Here is an 18,325-nt window from a genome sequence, read left to right as displayed (position 1 = left end):
TCAGGTCAGGCAAGTCACAAGGCTGTTTAGGGGTTTTGGATACAGTTAATTGTGAAGCAAAATTAACCGATTCCCACTGATACCATATCTATATTTTCAACTTATTTGAACCCAATCATTTGTGTTGAAAATAATAATAACAAAAGTAGTGAAATGATGTGAATGCCAAGGCATGGGCCAGCCACTACACTAACTAACTATATTACTTCACTAATCTTCTTGATATTGTAAGATATGAATCAAATTCCCATTTTATAGATAGAAAAGCTGAAGAACAGGAAGACTGTATGAATAGCTTGTTCAAAGTTCCCAGTTAATAAGTAGCAGACCAAGGATTCAAACCCATGCATTCTAGAGCACTTGTTTTTCATTCATACATTTCTGGTGTGTTGAGCCTTGACAGCAGAGCATCCTTGTAAGAATGTCAGAGCTAAGCCAAAAATGAGTTCTCATGACACCCTTGAGCCCTTCCATGGCTATGGTGAGCAGCTTGATTCAGCTAAGGTCAAGCATAGGGTTTATAGACAGAGATCTCCAGACAGAGAAGACAAAAAGACAAAAGTCATCTCCTTCCAGCTGTGGTTTTTTTTAGCTAGTAAGGGAGAGGGGAAGAAAGGAAAGGTCACGTTAAGCACATTTCTAAAGGAGTCTTGTCATTCATTCTCTATGCTCTTCCTCTCTGGTTTTATGTGGCCGAGGTCCCAAAATCATTGTACCTTTCTTAGAACTGCCTTTTCTCTTTCTCTCAATGGAATCCCTTCTCCAGAACTTAATTCTGGATGTCCATACCTTCATGAGAACTCCGTTGTTCAGAGGAGGTCATGAGGATACAGTAGCCTTACACGAATGGACAGAAAGACTCTCATACTTAGAGCTCCCCAATTCTCTCAAAACATGGCCAGATCATCATTGCCAAAGAAAGAAGCTTTCAAGCAAAGGATCTTCAAGAGACAGGCACAGCCACTCCTGTCCCAGGAGCTGGTCATGGTGATCCAGAAGCTTTCTGAGGGACTGCATAGTGGCTACCCAGTCTTTGATTTCCTCCCCATTCTAGCAGGGTCAGAAGTACTGCACTATCCTGGATTTGACTCATGATTTTGGTGCTTACAGAGTACAATTACCCCCACACAACTTGAGATGAATAGAGGTCACATTCCCTGGGATGTTTCTTAAGACCAAAGAATGTGTTTGCAGATAGCTTTCTTAATGTTCGTGTTAAATTCATGTTCCCACTTGTAGGTGGCAGTTTTCTGGATAACTTTGAGGACCTGATCATGTACCTTCTTTCTAGCAAGACACTCCAAATGATTCTTTTTTTTTTTTGGAAGGGAGGGGTGCCAGTTCTGGGGATTGAACTCAGGGCATGGATGCTGTCCCTGAACTTTTTTGCTCAAGGATAGCACTATACCACTTGAGCCATAGCTCTACTTGTAGCTTCTTTGGTAGTTAATTTGAGATAAGAGTCTCACCCAGACTTCCATCCTCAGATCTCAGCCTACTGAGTAGCTAGGATTACAGGCATAAGCCACTGGTGCCTGGCTCCAAATTATTCTAGAGGTCTCAGATGTCTGCTCAATCAAGCCTTTTGGTAGGTAGTACCTAACAAAGTTAGCAAAGCTTACTACTTTCCTCTTTAAAACTTATATATAGAATTAAACAAAAAATTATTCCAGAAGAAATACAGAAAGAATAGTCTTTATTTTATGCAATATCCTATATACCATTATAAAATACCTCCACTGAACAATAGTGACAGTGTGCAGTTGACTTGTAAGAAATATTTAAAATGATGACATCTAGATAAAAAAAATATGGCAGTCTGGACTTAGAATACTGACATAAAAGGTACCTTACCATTGAGATATTCTTTTACCCTCACTGCACTCTTAATCTCTTTCCTCATTCCTTTTTAAAATCATTGTTAAGGCCATACTGTGCACAGTGTCAGTGTCCCTAACCTATTCTGAAAAACTTCAAAGGCACTTCAAGGCACGTCAAAGTCACACTGTGACAAGCTAATTTTCAAATTCAACAGATCTAAAGGTGACTAACACTAGTTTATTTTATTTTCCTTGATTTTAATTACAGGCAGTTGGAGCCAGTGACTATTTGGAACTCTCAAAGAATTTTGATACACTATTTTTACGAAACATTCCACAATTTACGCTGGCAAAGATGACTCAAGCTCGAAGATTCATAACTCTCATTGACAACTTGTATGATTTCAAGGTAAGGATTTAAGACATTTTCTCGAAACTGCATTTTGATTGTGGAGGCTGATGTCCTCCTACGGAATCCTAGCTCTACATACAGCTTGCTTTACCTCTCTGTGTTGGGTTTTCTAATCTGCAGATTGAGGATAATAACTACTTTAGAGGACTAAGAAGCTGGTCCAGGTAAAATATATAAGAGATCATTACCCAGACAAATACTCTGTACTTACTGTTACTTATAACAGCATTTAGAAGTATAGTCAAACAAATCACTCTGCTAATGACTCCATTATAGCACCAGAAGGAACAGGCCCATCTATGGTCATGAAGAACATAAGGCCTGACCCAACTGCTTACTCAGTATACATGTGTTATCCAAATAAATGACTGACAGAATAATGAATCAACAACTGAATAAATGACTAAAGGATCTTCACAGTACTGAAGCTTTCTCTCCCTGTTACTTAGAACATCAGTAACTAGTTTTTGTTTTTTGTTTTTTTTAAAAACTTACATGTTTTAGCATGGATTGCAGAGCCATTGGGCAGTTATGTATAGTTCAGTGGTAGTGAGCCCTAATGCCAACCTGCCTATCTTAACAACCTGCTTAGTCTTCTGAACTCAAATTTCCTACTCTGGAATAAGGGGATAAAATTAGTACTTATTTTGCAAGATTCTTGTTAGGATGAAATGAGTAAATAAGCACTAAGAGCCTTGTCTGGCATGTAGTGAGCTCACAATAAAGGTGAGCTGTCACTGACAGCCAAGGTATGCACAATTTCAAATTACTTAACTATTACTTTACTATGAAAGACATTTAGTGCATTTAGAATTACCGCTCTGAGTCTGTACTCCCTAGTCACTGTATAGACTTAGAATAGTAATTCTAAAATGAAGAGACTTTGTGGTAGAGGAGGCACATAACAAACTACTGGGAGGGACAAGTGAGATTTCAATGTTTCTCTGACTCACTCAACATCTTTATGATGCTAAGAACAGTAGTGAGTAGTAGAAACTCAATGGCAATAATGCTGGACAGGGTGCTTGCCTTTGCAAACTTACAATCCAAAGGCTGGAAACAGCAATCATGTGTACAGAAGTCAGTGGCCAGTCACCACTGTGGGATGACCTTTTGGACACAGAGAGGCACCTGGGCTAAGGGATTCAGGAAAGATTGCACTTATCTTGGGGGAGAAGTTTTGAGGGTTGGCCCAGAGAATTCCTCTGAGAACTACCTGCATCAACCACCATCTGAGCTACCTAAAAATCTAGATTTGGCTAGGCACTGGTAGCTCATGCCTGTTTCTTAGCTAATCAGGAGGCTCACTGAGGATTGTGGTCCAAAGCCATTCTAGGCAGAAAAACCTGTTGAGATTTTTAACTCCAATTAACCACCAAAAAGCCAAAAGTGGAGCTGTGGCTCTAGTGGTAGAGTGCTAGCCTTGAACAAAAAAGCTCAAAGATAGGGTTGGAGGCATGGATCAGGTCAGGTCGTAAGTGCCAGCCAACGAGGAAAGCATCAGATACCAAGTTTGAGTCCCAGTCTCAGACCAAAAAACAAACAAAAAAATAAGAAAAAAAAGAAGCTCAGAGACAGTACCCAAGCTCTGAGTTCAGGCCCCAGGACTAGCACCAAAATAAATAAATAATGTGGATTCATAGCAAGACTCAATGGCTCACTTTGGTAATCCTAGCTACTTGAGAGGCTGAGATCATAGGTAAGAATGGCAGTGGCAGACCAACCCAGGTTTCCAAGACCTCATCTCAACCAATAAATAGTTGAGTGTGATGGTGTGTACCTGTCATCTCAGCTACATGGGAAGTTAAATAAGAGGACTGTGGTCCAGGTCCAACCTAGCAAATGTGAGACCCTTTTCAAAAAATAAGGAAAGCAAAAAGAACTGAAGGTAGAGGTAAAGTGGTTGAGTGGTTGAAGAAGTAAGCACAAGGTCCTAAGTTCTAACCTTAGTACCATCAAACAAGCAAGCAAACAAAACGCTAAACCCAAACCAAACCAAACCAAAGAACTGACATGAGCCTACCATCCCCATTCCAGAAAATGCAGACCAGGCCAGGCCAGGCCTGCAACTTGTAAGTCTATTTACTCTTCTGGTACTTCTTACCAAGACTCAGCAGAGGGATGGCTGACTTCTAGCACAGGGTGGAGGGGGTAGCTAGCATGAGGTGTTTACAGCTTTGCCTACATAAAATGCAGCAAGCAAGCAAGCTCTAGTGCAGGGGTCAAGGGAAGCTTGCATTAAGTGTGTCGGCAAAACCTGCTGCTTGTGTCCAGAGAGCCAATACACACATGATCAGTAAGTCAAGAAAAGCAGAGGCCAAGGTCAGAGAGCTAGGGGTCAAGGCCTGTCAGCTGTGAGTGGTTGTCTTCTGCAGAGACTCTCCACTCATCTCAAGAGCTCTGGAATGAAGTGTGTGATTCTGGAGGTAGCATTGTATTTACAGCCAAAGCTTTACAAAGAAAGTGGTATAGGGACATAATAGATGGCTCATAGATTGGAGGAACAAGAATTTCATTATGTTTATATAATTCAGTTGGACATATCTTAAAGCCTGTGCCCACATCCCTTACTACCCAATCCTACCTCACACCTACTTCTTTATTTAAAGGAAAGAAAGATTGGTCTGGCAATATACTGGCATGTACAAACTGCTCTCACCATTTGCTCCAACTAAATCATGCACCTAGAGATTATACGCTATATTAAAGTGTAGCCCAAATTATCTTATTTCATAAATTGAGAGCAATACACAGTATTATAGAATATAGTCATGGAGATTTGTAAAATAAGGGTATTATCATTTAAATAATGAAAAATATCTTTTGTGATAAATAGAATTTATCAGTGGTGGTAGAAAGCTATTTGGATATGGGAAGGTGAGTCCCAAATATTAGCACATTATTTTAAAGTATTAATATATTTTTTAAAGGATAGATAGGAATCCTGAAAATACCAGGATTTTTTTTTTTTTGTTGGTTGTAGGGCTTGTACTTTAGGCCTGGGCACTGTCCTCAGCTCTTCCGCTCAAGGCTAATGCTCTACCACTTGAACCACAGCACCACTTCTGGATTTTTCTGTTTATGTGGTACTAAGGAATTGAACCCAGGACCCCATGCATTCAAGGCAAGCACTCTACCACTGAGCCACCTTCTCAGCCCCCAGAATGTTTTAAATTTGAAGAAAAGTATGTTTTGCATTTAAACTGCTGAACATGCAATATATAAAAGCCACTTATAATATATTATCACACATGCCTAGTCTTTTTGAAGAATGTCCTGACAGGATGCTGCTACAAATGTAGGTTCTAGAAGCTAGGGATAAAGGAGTAAAGGAATAATGGGCTGAATTTGGCTGTCAGCTACTCAGTAAAGTTATATAACTACCTCTTTTACAGTGCATGTGGGAGCCAACACACAGGGACCAGCTCCACAGAGACATAAAAGTTGAGAGCCAAGTATAATTGTCCTAGCTTGTTTATGCTTCTATAACAAAATGATCACATGCTGGGAAAATCATAAATAAAAGGAATTTATTTCTTACAGTTCAGGAGGTTATAAAGTCTATGATCAAAGCTCAGACAGGAGACGGGTACCAATGACTCACACCTGTAATCCTAAACTACTTAGGAGGCAGAGATCAGAGGATCACAATTCAAAGCCATCCTGGGCAGAAAAGTCTGTGAGACTCCTATCTCCAATGAACTACTCAGAAAAAGCCAAAAGTGGTGCCACGGCTCAGGTGGTAGAGCACTAGCCTGAGAACAAAGAGGCTTAGGGACAGTACTCAGACCCTGAGTTCAAGCCTTAGGACTGGGATTAAAAAAAAAAAAGAACTCAGGCAGATCTTTCTGGAGCTCTTGTGGCTCAATCATTCTTGAAATTCCCTACATCTTAATAATACTATACTATGAATAAGTTTCAACATGAATTTTGGAGAGCACACAAACATGTAAATCATAGCAGCAATGGAAAGAACATTATGCTTAGCACCAGAAGACCTTGGCTCAGGTCCCTGCTGGCCTGGAGTGTCCCAATTAAACCTTTGCTCCATACTTTTCCATGGGGTATAGTCTGTGTAGAAATATTTGGAAAAATACTATTCAGTTTCAATACATCTATTAACTACAAACTATTAGAAAAAGTATGGACATTTTAAAAGCAGAGATCCAAGCTCCCTTTGTGAAAGAACAGATTTTTTTTTATCTTATGAGAAATTTTTCTTACTTTCAACTTGGTAAATGTAAAGAGTAACACCATCTACTTATTTTCTTCTATTACAGGTGCGGGTAATTTGTTCTGCGTCGACTCCTATATCAAGCTTATTTTTGTATCAACATGATGACAGTGTGTTGGAGCAAAGCAGAATACTGATGGATGATTTGGGACTGAGCCAGGTAGATGATATTAACATAATCTCTTTTTATTATAAAACAGCTTAATTGTTTTGGTTTGATACAGGCTACATTTTGAAGAAAGAATTCAGATAGTTAACCATTGATTTGCTGCCTTCTTTTCACTCAAGTGTAGCAGACTTATCCTCAATATCAGTAACTTCAGAGAATTACCATTTAAGAATAGAAGGAATACTCAGTGATCACATCAGACCATCAGAATGAACTCCAGAGAGATGGACTAATGGCCCACAGTCACACTGCTGAGTAATGGTGGGCCATACCTGGAACTTTCTGGTTTCAGGCTTTCCCTGCTGTACCATGTTTTTCTGGATGTTCTTCATGATTGCTAAATCTGCAGTGCATGTGATAGAATCCAAGTGTGTGGGTTAGTTAGTCTAGACTCAAGAAGTACTCAGGAAGGCCCTTGCTGAAAAAAGAAATCCATGAATCATCTCCGAATCTTCTTTTAGCAAACACTTCAGGGATACTTGTGGGTGATAGGCTATGAAGACACAAGCTGATGTTTGCCCAGTTCTTCTGGAGCTTGGAGTCTAGATTTGCCTCAGGCCAAGAAGAATTGACTTTGTATTTACTTCTGTAAGAATATTACAGTCTATATTTCTCAAAAAGTGACCATGCAAACGTTAGTCAAGATGTAAAATACCAACACAAACTCTAAGAACGAAGACTTCAGTTCTTCTGCCCCGGCAAAAGCCCATTTGGAGGAAAGAGCAGTAACTTTTCCTGGCAGTTTGTTCTCTTTATAGTCTATCAGTTTTGATCTGTTGATTCTGTAGTCTCACTTAGGAGGATAGTATTTGAGGAAATTATATAGCAATTTTAAATCTAAATAGGTTACTCAAAGCTTTTCTTTTTGAAAAAAAATGTACTTCTATAAGTTTTCATTTGGGTGGGTTTAATTGGTGCTGTTTTGTTTTTTTGTTTGTTTTTGTAACTAGGAATCAGCAGAAGGGCTCTCGATGTTTACTGGAGAAGAGGAAATCTTTGCATTTCAGCGCACAATTTCCCGACTCACAGAAATGCAGACTGAACAGTACTGGAATGAAGGGGAGAGGAGCAAGAAGTAACTGTCAATTTCACATGAATAAAACTAGATAAATGGCTAATACAGGGAGAACTCTGTATTTTAAGACTTGAAGGAACCATTTTCTCATCATTAATTATGCACTTTGTCCTCTGGACCATTTTAATCTAATATTGCTGTCAGAGATGTAGTGGATTAGTAAGTTAAAGACTTACATTTTTATAGGTCTACTTTTTTGCCTATTTATTTGTGCTAATTTCTGCACTACAATATTATAATTATCACTCGTAAAGATTACTGTCAAACCAGACATGTTAGCTTCCCATTAAGCCACCTGAATGAACCTTGAACATGCAACCGCACAGTAAATGTAGGGTATGTGGACATTTCCAGCTTTGCTTTTATGGTTGTAGCACTTAAGAAGGCCATCTTTATAAGGGGAAGAGAACCTTGCATTTTACTTTGAAACAGAGCTTTCTGATCTTTCTATAAACTGAAGAGAATAACATTTTAGAATATGGGTTTAAATATGTGATTTCTTTAAGGAGGAGAGTATTTTTTATTTTTTAATTTTTGTTGGTTGTGGGGCTTAAACTCTGGGCTTGGGCACTGACCCTGAGCTCTTCAGCTCAAAGCAAGGGCTCCACCAATTGAGCCACAGCGCCACTTGCGGTTTTCTGGTGGTTAATTGGAGATGAGTGTCTTATGGACTTTCCTGCTTGGGCTGGCTTTGAACCGTGATCCTCAGATCTCAGCTTCCTGAGTAGCTAGGATTACAGGCATGAGCCACTAGCGCCCAGCTGGGAGAGTATTTTTTTAAAATCTTGAGATCATGCTTGGCAGGCAGGGCTGCATCTTATGTAAAACCTTGAGATCATGCTTGGCAGGCAGGGCTGGATCTTATGCGTATGCAGAGATACCTGGGTAGATCAAGGAGTATAGTGTTAATAAGTAAGGAGCAAATACCAAATCTAAACCAACAGGCAGCTCTGCAGGCAGTTCCCTGACTGTCAGCCAGTGGGAAGGCAAGTACCAGAGTATGGGAGGAAATACAGTCATAGACATGCCTGCTGCAGAGTGGACACTTGCTCATCTGAGACCAGCCAGACCCTCATGGACAGCAGACTCCTTCCCACGGTTCACCTATACTAGCTGACATTGCAAAATGCTGCTTCTTACTCTTGCCCTTGACTCTGCAAAGAGTTGGACCTACTAATAAATAGAAAACCACCTAGAAAAGCATTAAATAAAATCTTACTTGTCGGCCAGGTACTGATGGCTCCAGTTAACAAGCAAAAAGTGGAACCAGTGGAAGCAGAGCTGTGGTGCAAGTGGTAGAGCACTAGTCTTAAGCAAGAAAGCTCAGTGACAGTGTCCAGGCTCTGATTTCAAGCCCCAGAACTGGCATACGCATGTGTGTGTGTGCGCGCACACACACACACAAATTTGATTTGCCAATCAAACTTGTATCTTGATTGATTTAAATAACACTTGGTGTCACTATTATCACTAAGAGGGGATTTGGGGTGAGGCTGTTAAGAGAGTCTTAAATCCCTCTTCAGAAAAGACAAAGAAAAAATATAAAGTCTAAAAAGTGCTGTAAAGATCAAGGATTTGGGGAAATAGGCAGAGATGAGTTGGTTCAACAATGATTGTAATTGTCAGCATAGGTAAGCTCTTTGAATCCTATTTGATCCTTATTCCTGTAGTCTATTTTTATTTAATTTTTGCCAATCCTGGGGCTTGAACTCAAGGCCTGGGCTCTGTCCCTGAGCCTCTCTGTGCTCAAGTCTAGTGCTTTACCACTTCAGCCACAATGTCACTTCCGTCATTTTCTGAGTAGTTTATTGGAGATCAGAGTCTCACACACTTTCCTGTTTGGGCTGGCTTTGAACTGTGATCCTCAGATCTCAGCCTCCTAAACAGCTAGGATTACAGGCGTGAGACAATGGTGCCCACATAGTCTATTTTAGATATTAACCTGAAATAGTCAAGCAGGTACATGGGTGGGTATGCAACCATAGAGAAAACTTTAGAGTGTCTGAAAGTCAAATGTGATTCCAAAATATTTTATTGAAGTAAAACAATTCCAAGAGATTAAGTAAAAGGGGAAAATTGGGAAATAGCACTATATGCTTGACTTAACACTAGGTATTTACATTAGGCCAGTTTAAAAAGTAGTGCTAGAAATTGAGTATAACATCCTGAGGTAAGGAACTGAAGCTTCAAAAGTGAAGTTGTAAGGCTGGGAATGTGTCTTAGTGGTAGAGTGCTTGCTTAGCATGCATGAGGCCCTTGGTTGATTCCTCAGTACCACATAGACAGAGAAAGCCAGAAGTGGTGCTGTGGCTCAAGTGATAGAGTGCTAGCCTTGAGGAAAAGAAGCTTAGGGACAGTGCCCAGGCCTGGACTTCAAGCTCCAGGACTGGCAATAAAATAAAGGGAAATTGCTTACACTGTTGTAAATACACCATTTATTTGACTAAATAAATGTAACTGTTTACCTTTATTATTTAAATCTTAATCTCCCTTCTCCTGCAGTACTGGCATGTGAGGCAAGTACTGTACAACTTAGTCAAACCTCTAGCCCTAAATTTCACTTTTCCTTTTGACATTCTTTTAATAACTATTCTTGATATAAAAAGATGGTATGGACAGATATATGGATAGAGTGACTAGTAGAAATGGAAACTGTGTATTCTCTGAATATGTTGGTGTATGTAGAAGAGTGCTCCACTCAGGTGCTCTTGAAAAAGTTCATTTGAGTTATTTGGGTTAATTTTTTTTTTTTTTTTGGTCAGTCATGGGCCTGAACTCTGGGCCTGGCACTGTCCCTCAGCTCTTCAGCTCAAGGCTAGTGCTCTACCATTTGAGCTACAGTGCCACTTCTGGCTTTTTCTGCTCATATGGTACTGAGGAATTGAACCCAGGGCCTCATGCATGCATGCAAGGCAAGCACTCTACCACTGAGCCACTTTCCCAGCCCTGGACTAATTTTTTTTAACAGAAGTAATGATGAAGCATTAAGCCCTGACTCAATGCACAGAAGCCTATGTAATTTTCAGTGTAGCTATCCTATATCACCTTGGTGATAAACACCTTAAACAACTTTTAAACTATTATGTCTGTAGATGAAGCTATAATGCAAGCTTTACCTACCTAACTGGAAGATGTACTCCTCCTATTCTTCCCCTCCAGCTCCCTGGGGCTGGAGGGCTGAGCCATAGTAGAAAAGGCTTTCTGAGCTTGGAGGAAAGACTGTATAGAGAACAGGGCAAGAAGGTAAGGCTGGCTTGATCTCGTTATCTGCAAGGAAGAGGAAGGAGTTTCATGGTGGCTGGAAATTATAAATCTTCATTTATCTTGATCTCCAAAGATTGGTTCACAAAACAACATGCAAGAAAAAAATCTTAATGATTAACTATTACTAGAAAACAATATGGTAGTTCTAGTAAAAGGAGTGTTGAGTATGCTTTATCTGAAGTGCTTTGGATCTGAAGTGCTTTGAATTTCTAACATTATCAGACTTTGGAATGTTTATATATTTGTAATGAGATATCTTGGGGATAGAGCCCCAGTCTGAACACAAAAATGCATTTATTTTATGTAAAGCTCATACATAATTGTCTGCAATATTTGTAGTGTGCCTGTGTTTTGACTGTGACCAGAAATGCAAGGTGGCCATGGAATTTTCCATTTGGAGTGTCATGTCTGTGTTGAAAAGGGTTCAGAATTTGATGTCAGATTTTCTAAATAGGGATATTCAACTTGTAATACAAAATGAGACATGAAAACAACCCGTAGGTCAGAAAGCACATTTCTATGTGTCTTCTGAGTTGTGTCCCTATTAAGTTCTCAGCAATCCAGTTTTTGTCCCCAAGGTTACATAAATCTCTTAGAGCACATGTATTTACTGGGAATGCTTTACATCCATGCTAAGAAATGGAGGTTGGAGCCAAGTACTGCTATGGAAGAAGAGCCTATCTTCTTAGAAACCCAGACCAGGGAAGCCAGCAGAGTCCGGAATACCCTCTAAAATGATTCCTACTTTCTGCCAGGCACTGGTGGCTCACACCTGTAATCCTAGCTACTCAGGAGGCTCAGATCTGAGCATTATGGTTCAAAGCCAGCCTGGGCAGGAAAGTCCGTGAGACTATTATCTCCAATAAACTACCAGAAAACCGGAAGTGGTGCTGTAGCTCATGTTGAGCTGAAGAGCTGAGGGACAGCAATCAGGCTCAGAGTTCACGCCCCACGACCAAGAAAAAAATAAAAATAAAAAGCAAAAACAAACAAAAAACATTATTAAAATGATTGCTACTTTCCAGACTTAACAGCAGGCAAGTAAGGGGGGAAAAGGAAACTTTTCCTTTAAAAAAATAAAAGGGCTAGAGGCATGGCTCAAGTGGTAGCGCTTGTATAGATAGTGTGAGGCCCTACCTTCAATCCCAAGTGCCAAAAAGAAAAAAGAATAAAAACCTGATTGCTGTCATTACTTTTGTATTTAGTTAGATAGTATTAATTTATTTGCTGATAACAGTAGTCATGAGGCAACATGGTAGATTTAAACAATTTTAACTTATTTCTGAGGCCAAAAAAACCTGTTGTATTGTTTTATTCACAGAAACGCATCTGCAATGAAATTTCATAGTTTAATTATAAGGCAATACTTTAATCTTTCTGAAGTGTATTTCTTGTACTTACAAGTGTGCAAATAATGGAAGGTTAAAATTACTTGAACGTTTTGTAAATTAAAATTTTTCTTGCAAATGGATGTGCACATAAGCACTTATTTAAGAAATACATGCTTACAATGTGCTTGGCATGGTTCTAAGTACTTAATAAATTCTTTTGATCCTTCTCTGAAATGAGTACTGTTATGGCCATTTTATAGATAGGGAAACTAAGGCACAGACAAGGGCTAAAAAGAATACTGAATTGCTGATATACACATTACAGTCAATAAAATGATCAGGGGCTGGGAATGTGACTTACTGGTAGAGTGCTTGCCTAGCATGTATGAAGCCCTGGGTTTGATTCCTCAGTACCACATAAATAGAAAAAGACAGAAGTGGCGCTTTGGCTCAAGTGGTAGAGAATTAGCCTTGAGCAAAAGAAGCTCAGGTACAGTGCTCAGGCCTGGTGTTGTGGCTCAAGTGGTAGAGTGCTAGCTTTGAGCAAAGGAAGCTCAGGAATAGTACCCAGGCCCTGAGTTCAAGCCCCAGGACTGTCCAAAAAATAAAACTAAAATAAAATGATCCAAACACTATTTTTTTACACTTTACATTTCATTGCCTTTGTTCTGAACACAACATGCACACATCCATCTAACTTGATCCTACTGATGCTGCACCTTCATCTGAGATTAAAAACAAATGAACCAACACTTCCCAAGGATTGGAGTGGCCTGCATCTCTGACACTAGGGTTTTTGATCCATTATGAGAATCTGTGTAGCAACAGGTCTGTAAGTAATATTTTTAAGTTATCTTGAGCCACTGATCTTTTTTGTATTTTATTTTTTTAATTTTTTTGTATATTTTTTGTAAAAATACTGTACAGAGGATTACAGTTACACGATTAAGGTAATGAGTGCATTTCCTAGCAAGCATTGTTACCTCCTCATTTTCCCCCTACCATCCCTTCACTCCCCACCCCCCCAGTTTCTCCCCCCCCCCGCTCCGCCCCAAAGTTGTAAAGTTCGTTTTCAACATAGTGTCTTGTACATCTCATTGTTACAATGGGTTATCCTGTAACCTTAATTCAGCACTTTGTTACTTCCCTTCCCCTCCCCCTCCCCAAATTACAAAAATGGATATACAAGATTCAGGACTCTGGAATCAAATATAGAGAGTCCCTGATCTTATATGACATCAGTTACTGGTAGAAAAGGGTTTTCTTTGGAGATGAGTTTGCAATTTTCTATTAAGGCAGAATTAAGATTAAACTTTGGCCATTATCAAGCAGCAGTTGATTTTCCTGGAAGAGAAAATTGTTGAGTGTGCTGCCTGCAGTCAACTCCTCCCCAGGACCTCCCAGCTTTACCTCCGTTTACCTCACAGTTCAGTCAGACAGGTATGTCTGTCCACCTTGTGTCTCATGGCATGAAGTTCCAGGACACGTGTGTGTGTGTGTGTGTGTGTGTGTGTGTATGTGAAGTTTTCCAAAGGTTATACTAAGAAATTTCCTTTCTCAAGGGTTCCCCAGACTTGACTATGATCTCTGGGATGCAGGAGAAAGGGCTCAAGATCTAGAGCTAGAAAATTCAATTCTGCCAGTCTGACCTTAAATAAGATAGTGCTCAAGCCTCAGCCTTATCATCTTATAAATGAGAATAATAATAATGCCCATTTCATAGATTATTTTGAGGCTAGTTGGTAAAGAGCTCTTTGTAAATGGATAAAACTGGATAAAATGTGTTACTAGTTGTAACTGATACTAATGCACATGATCTTAGTGGGAAGCGGTGTCTGTTCTCTGCTTTGGCATTCTTACCCTATGAAGAATGCAAAACAACATCCATCCAAACCCAAATGGTGTCTAAGATACCATATACCTTTCCCCAAAAAGATAGTGTAGCCTCCAAGATAGTGTATCTTTTCAAGGAAAAGGGACATAGTATAGAAAAAGATGCATAGTAAATGTACCTATGTGTCTTGTATGTGTATCAAAAAATATATAGTAGATGGCCTACTGAGATGCTTGAGGTGGTTAAATAATTCAAGCCCATTCTTTTATTGCTTTAATTTTTTGTGCCAGTCCTGGGGCCTGAGCTTCTCTCTCTCTGACTCTACCAGTTGAGCCACAGCTCCACTTCTGGCCTTTGGGTAGCTAATTGGAGATAAGCAGTTTCATGGACTTTCCTGCCCTGTCTGGCTTTGAACTGTGAACCTCAGATCTCAGCTAGGATTACAGGTGTGAGCCACTGGTGCCCAGCTCCAAACCCTCTCTTTTCCAATTGCTTAGCATAGCAAACAAATTGTTACTCCTTTGGTGCACATCAGAGATTTCCCAGAAAAAGGGCACCATCTTGTGGTCAGTGTGATGAACTGATAGGAAAACAATATTATCAGTGGGTTGGTGAACAACAGATGCTGCCCATTCCCCGGGTGGAGATGCACCTCAGAGACCCAGGTGCCATTGTACAGGGGCGGGCCCTAGTATCCATACTCATTAATGCCCCACCATGGGGCTCTAACTTGTAGTAGAGGACAGAAATGTTGCCTGTGGCTACAGAGTTAGCCACCTTGTAGAGTTGGGCCTGCAGCTAGGTCTCCTGTCCTAGGATAACTGATTTTTTGGCTGGAATGTTTTCAAGGGAGCATAGAGTTTTGCTGTCATAGTTCTGACACCCAGTCCACAGACTTGTGAGGCCATCTCAGGTACCAGACTCCCCTGGTACCTCTGATCCCCGTTTCCTACCTTCTAGAGGCCTGGATTCTTCTTCCATCCATCTCCATCCCCATAAACCAGGCAATATCTCCAAGGTTACAGAGCACTTATTCCCACCTGGAGTTTATCCCACAGCCTTCTCTGAGGGAGGGGGTGAGGATTATCCCAACCGTGAGGAAACAAGGCTCCAGAACAATCTGTGGTTTGCCCAAGATAGCACCACTGGGAAATGAGTGTTGTGAAGAAGGCCCAGATCTCGGACTTTCTCTGCAACAGTTGTAACAAAAGTGGCCTCATTAATGAAGACAGGGACCCTGAAAGATGGCATAAGAAAATGTGGAGGGGTAAGGGAGCATGCACGGGGGCGGGGGGGAGGGAGGGAGGGAGATGGCTCTTCACAGCCCCATTTGTGATGGCAAAGAGCTAGAGTCACCGCAACTGGCAGAGCTTTGAGGTACTAATCCTTGCAGCAATCTGGAGAGGGATGTATTATTGCCACCAGTCTTTTCGGGATTAACTGGAGTCTTTGTGAGTCCACTGAGTCCACCCAATCCTAGGGACTAGCAGGTACGTGGGCATGGCATGCAGTGGGACCTCTGGCAGGTACGGCACACTAGGAAGAACAGCTATACTGGCATGGCAACATGGACAAAGCTCAGAAACCCTGGTGGCAGGCACCAGTGCCTCACTTGCCAAATCCTAGCTACTCTGGAGGCAGAGGTCTGAGGATTACACTTCAGAGTTAGCCTGAGCAAGAAAATTTGTAAGACTCTTATCTCCTATTAACCACCAAACAGCCAGAAGTAGAGCTATAGTGTGTCTCAAGTGGTAGAGTGCTTGCCTTTACTGAAAAAGCTAAGAAACAATGCCAGGCCCTGAGTTCAAGCCCCAGTACTAGCACTTTTCCCCTTTCTGCACCTCCCAAACAAAAACATTTCAGCTTTCTGGTATTCATTTTGTTAGACTGTTCTTTAGCTGTTCAGAGAAGTTACATCATTGGAATCTTCCTTTAAGTCTATCATCCTTTTGTCAATTTCTTTGTGTATATGTTTTCAAATCTTAAGGTTTAAATTTTTATTACTCTAAACTTATAGGCACAGTAAGATAATAGAACTTAAAATTACTATAGGTTCTTCACAATGGTCATACATATATAAGGAAAAACTGAAGTATATAATCCCGAATAATTTTACATTGTAAAGAAAAAGAAGAATCCTCTTGGAGGAAAATTAGAAAGCCTACACAGAAAATAATTCTTCTTTTTTTTTTTTTTGCCAGTCTTAGGGCTTGAACTCAGGGCCTGGGCGCTGAACCTGAGCCTCTTTGTGCTCAAGGCTAGTGCTCTACCACTTGGGCCATAGTGCCACTTCTGGCTTTTTCTGAGTAGTTTATTGGAGATAAGAGTCTCATGGACTTTCTTGCCCAGGCTGGCTTTGAACCATGATCCTTAGATCTCAGCCTCATAAGTAGCTAGTTACAGGCGTGAGCCACCAGTGCCCAGCTCCAGAAAAGAATTCATATATGTATATGTATATATATGTATACATATATATGTATACATCTTATATGTGTATTTACTGAAATACAAAATCTATATATCTTTATATATATACACATATAGGCAACAACATAAATACACTAGAGACAGGGCTATGGGAGGAGGAAATGAGATGGTGCACAGTGGATGAGAAGACACGGACAAATGACATTTATGTATCAGAAGCAAAGGGGTATGGTCAACAGTTGTAAAAAGAGAAAAGAATAGAAAGTATCTAGATCAAGCACTTGAAGGTGAGCAGTGTGAGCTGGGAAGTTGTGTTAGGGATGACTGAGGCCCTCAGGCCCAGCTAAGGAGACAACATGAATGCTGAAAATCCCAGACTCTTCACCACACTGGATCCCTGCAAAACATGCGAATGAATATTAATAGCATTATTCATAGTAGCCAAAAAGGAGAGGAAACCACCCAAGTGTCCTCTAACGTAATGGATGGATACATATCAGATGTATTCATGTAACGGAGTATTATTCCATAGCAAAAATGGAGTACTGATTTCTGCTCCAAAATGGATAAACATTTTGAAAGTGGGAAAAGCTAGCCATAGGGCTTTTACCGTGTAATGCCATGTATATATTATGTCTAGAGGAAGCAAACCTGTAGAGTTGGAAAGTGGTGCCTGGCGATGGGGGCAGGAATGAGGCATAATTCCTAATCTGCACAAGGTTTCTTTTAGAGCAACAAAAAACTGTCAAAGTATATTGTGTTGAGTATACAAAACACACTGAACTGGGTGCTTTCAATGGTTAAATCTTATGGTATGTGACTTACATCTCAATAAAGCTGTTAAGATTAGCATAGAAGTATTCACTAACCATTCATTGATTCATTCATTCATCATTTTGTGCTGTGCTAAGAGCCAGGTTACAGGGGCACCAACGTAAATGGAACAAACTGCCCGGCCATGTTGGCCTCATGACCTGTTAGGAACACAAGTGAGATGTGTTAAGAGGGAAGCGAGCTGGTACTCTGGGAATAAGCAAGGGTACTCAAATCAGCCGGGAAATACAGTAACAGAGAAAGGACTGAGGACAGTGGTGCTGTGCAGTGGGAAGGATGGGTGATGGCAGGTCCTGCCTGTCTCCCACTGTAGATTAGAGAGAGAGAGTGACAGTGCAGAGATGTGTGCTGAGTGCCCTGGGAAATTAGCCAGTGCTCTGGAAATGCAACAAGGGGGAACTACAATGACTCGACCATTATTCTTCTCAAAGATGTTTGAAAGAAATGGAATGTAATTTTTGTTTCTCCTAGACTTAATAATCCATCTTCAGAACCCTAAATTCAGGGAGCATAGTATAAAAAAGATACTATCATCAATATGTCTCCCTCATTTTGTATTAATAACCTATCATATTTTAACCAAACTCTGTAACATGTAGAATATTAAATTCATTTGCTAAAGAAGTATCAGTTGATTTCTGTTGATTAGAGTAACATAGTCTGTAGAATTAAAAATAATTGCTTATACTTTTGTGTAACTAACATAATCAGATTTAACAGCACAAAAAGAATCCTCAAGTGGGCTGGGAAATTGGCTCAGTGGCAGAGCACTTGCCTTGCATGCATGAAGCCCTGGGTTCAATTCCTCAGCACCACATAAATAGAAAAAAAAGCCAGAAGTGGCGCTGTGGCTCAAGTGGTAGAGTGCTAGCCTTGAGCTGAAGAGCTGAGGGACAGCGCCCAGGCCCAGAGTTCAGGCCCCACA

The 18,325-nt window shown here is 40.4% G+C and overlaps 1 protein-coding gene across 1 annotated transcript in view; it reads left to right on the top strand.

Moving 5' to 3' along the window:
- Lace1 (lactation elevated 1) overlaps positions 1-8,219 on the top strand; it is a 154,339-nt gene extending 146,120 nt beyond the window's left edge. Inside the window, exons 10-12 of the mRNA XM_013022370.1 lie at positions 2,089-2,229; positions 6,513-6,626; positions 7,586-8,219. Of these exons, the coding sequence (XP_012877824.1) occupies positions 2,089-2,229; positions 6,513-6,626; positions 7,586-7,714 (384 nt within the window). The 3' untranslated portion in view covers positions 7,715-8,219. The remainder of the gene's footprint in view (positions 1-2,088; positions 2,230-6,512; positions 6,627-7,585) is intronic.
- Positions 8,220-18,325: the final 10,106 nt, after the last annotated feature.

This window comes from Dipodomys ordii, unplaced genomic scaffold (genome assembly GCF_000151885.1).
Source record: "Dipodomys ordii isolate 6190 unplaced genomic scaffold, Dord_2.0 Scaffold62, whole genome shotgun sequence".
Lineage (NCBI taxonomy): Eukaryota > Metazoa > Chordata > Mammalia > Rodentia > Heteromyidae > Dipodomys > Dipodomys ordii.
Note: the sequence above shows the minus strand (reverse complement) of the source record. Positions and strands in the feature narration are given on the sequence as shown.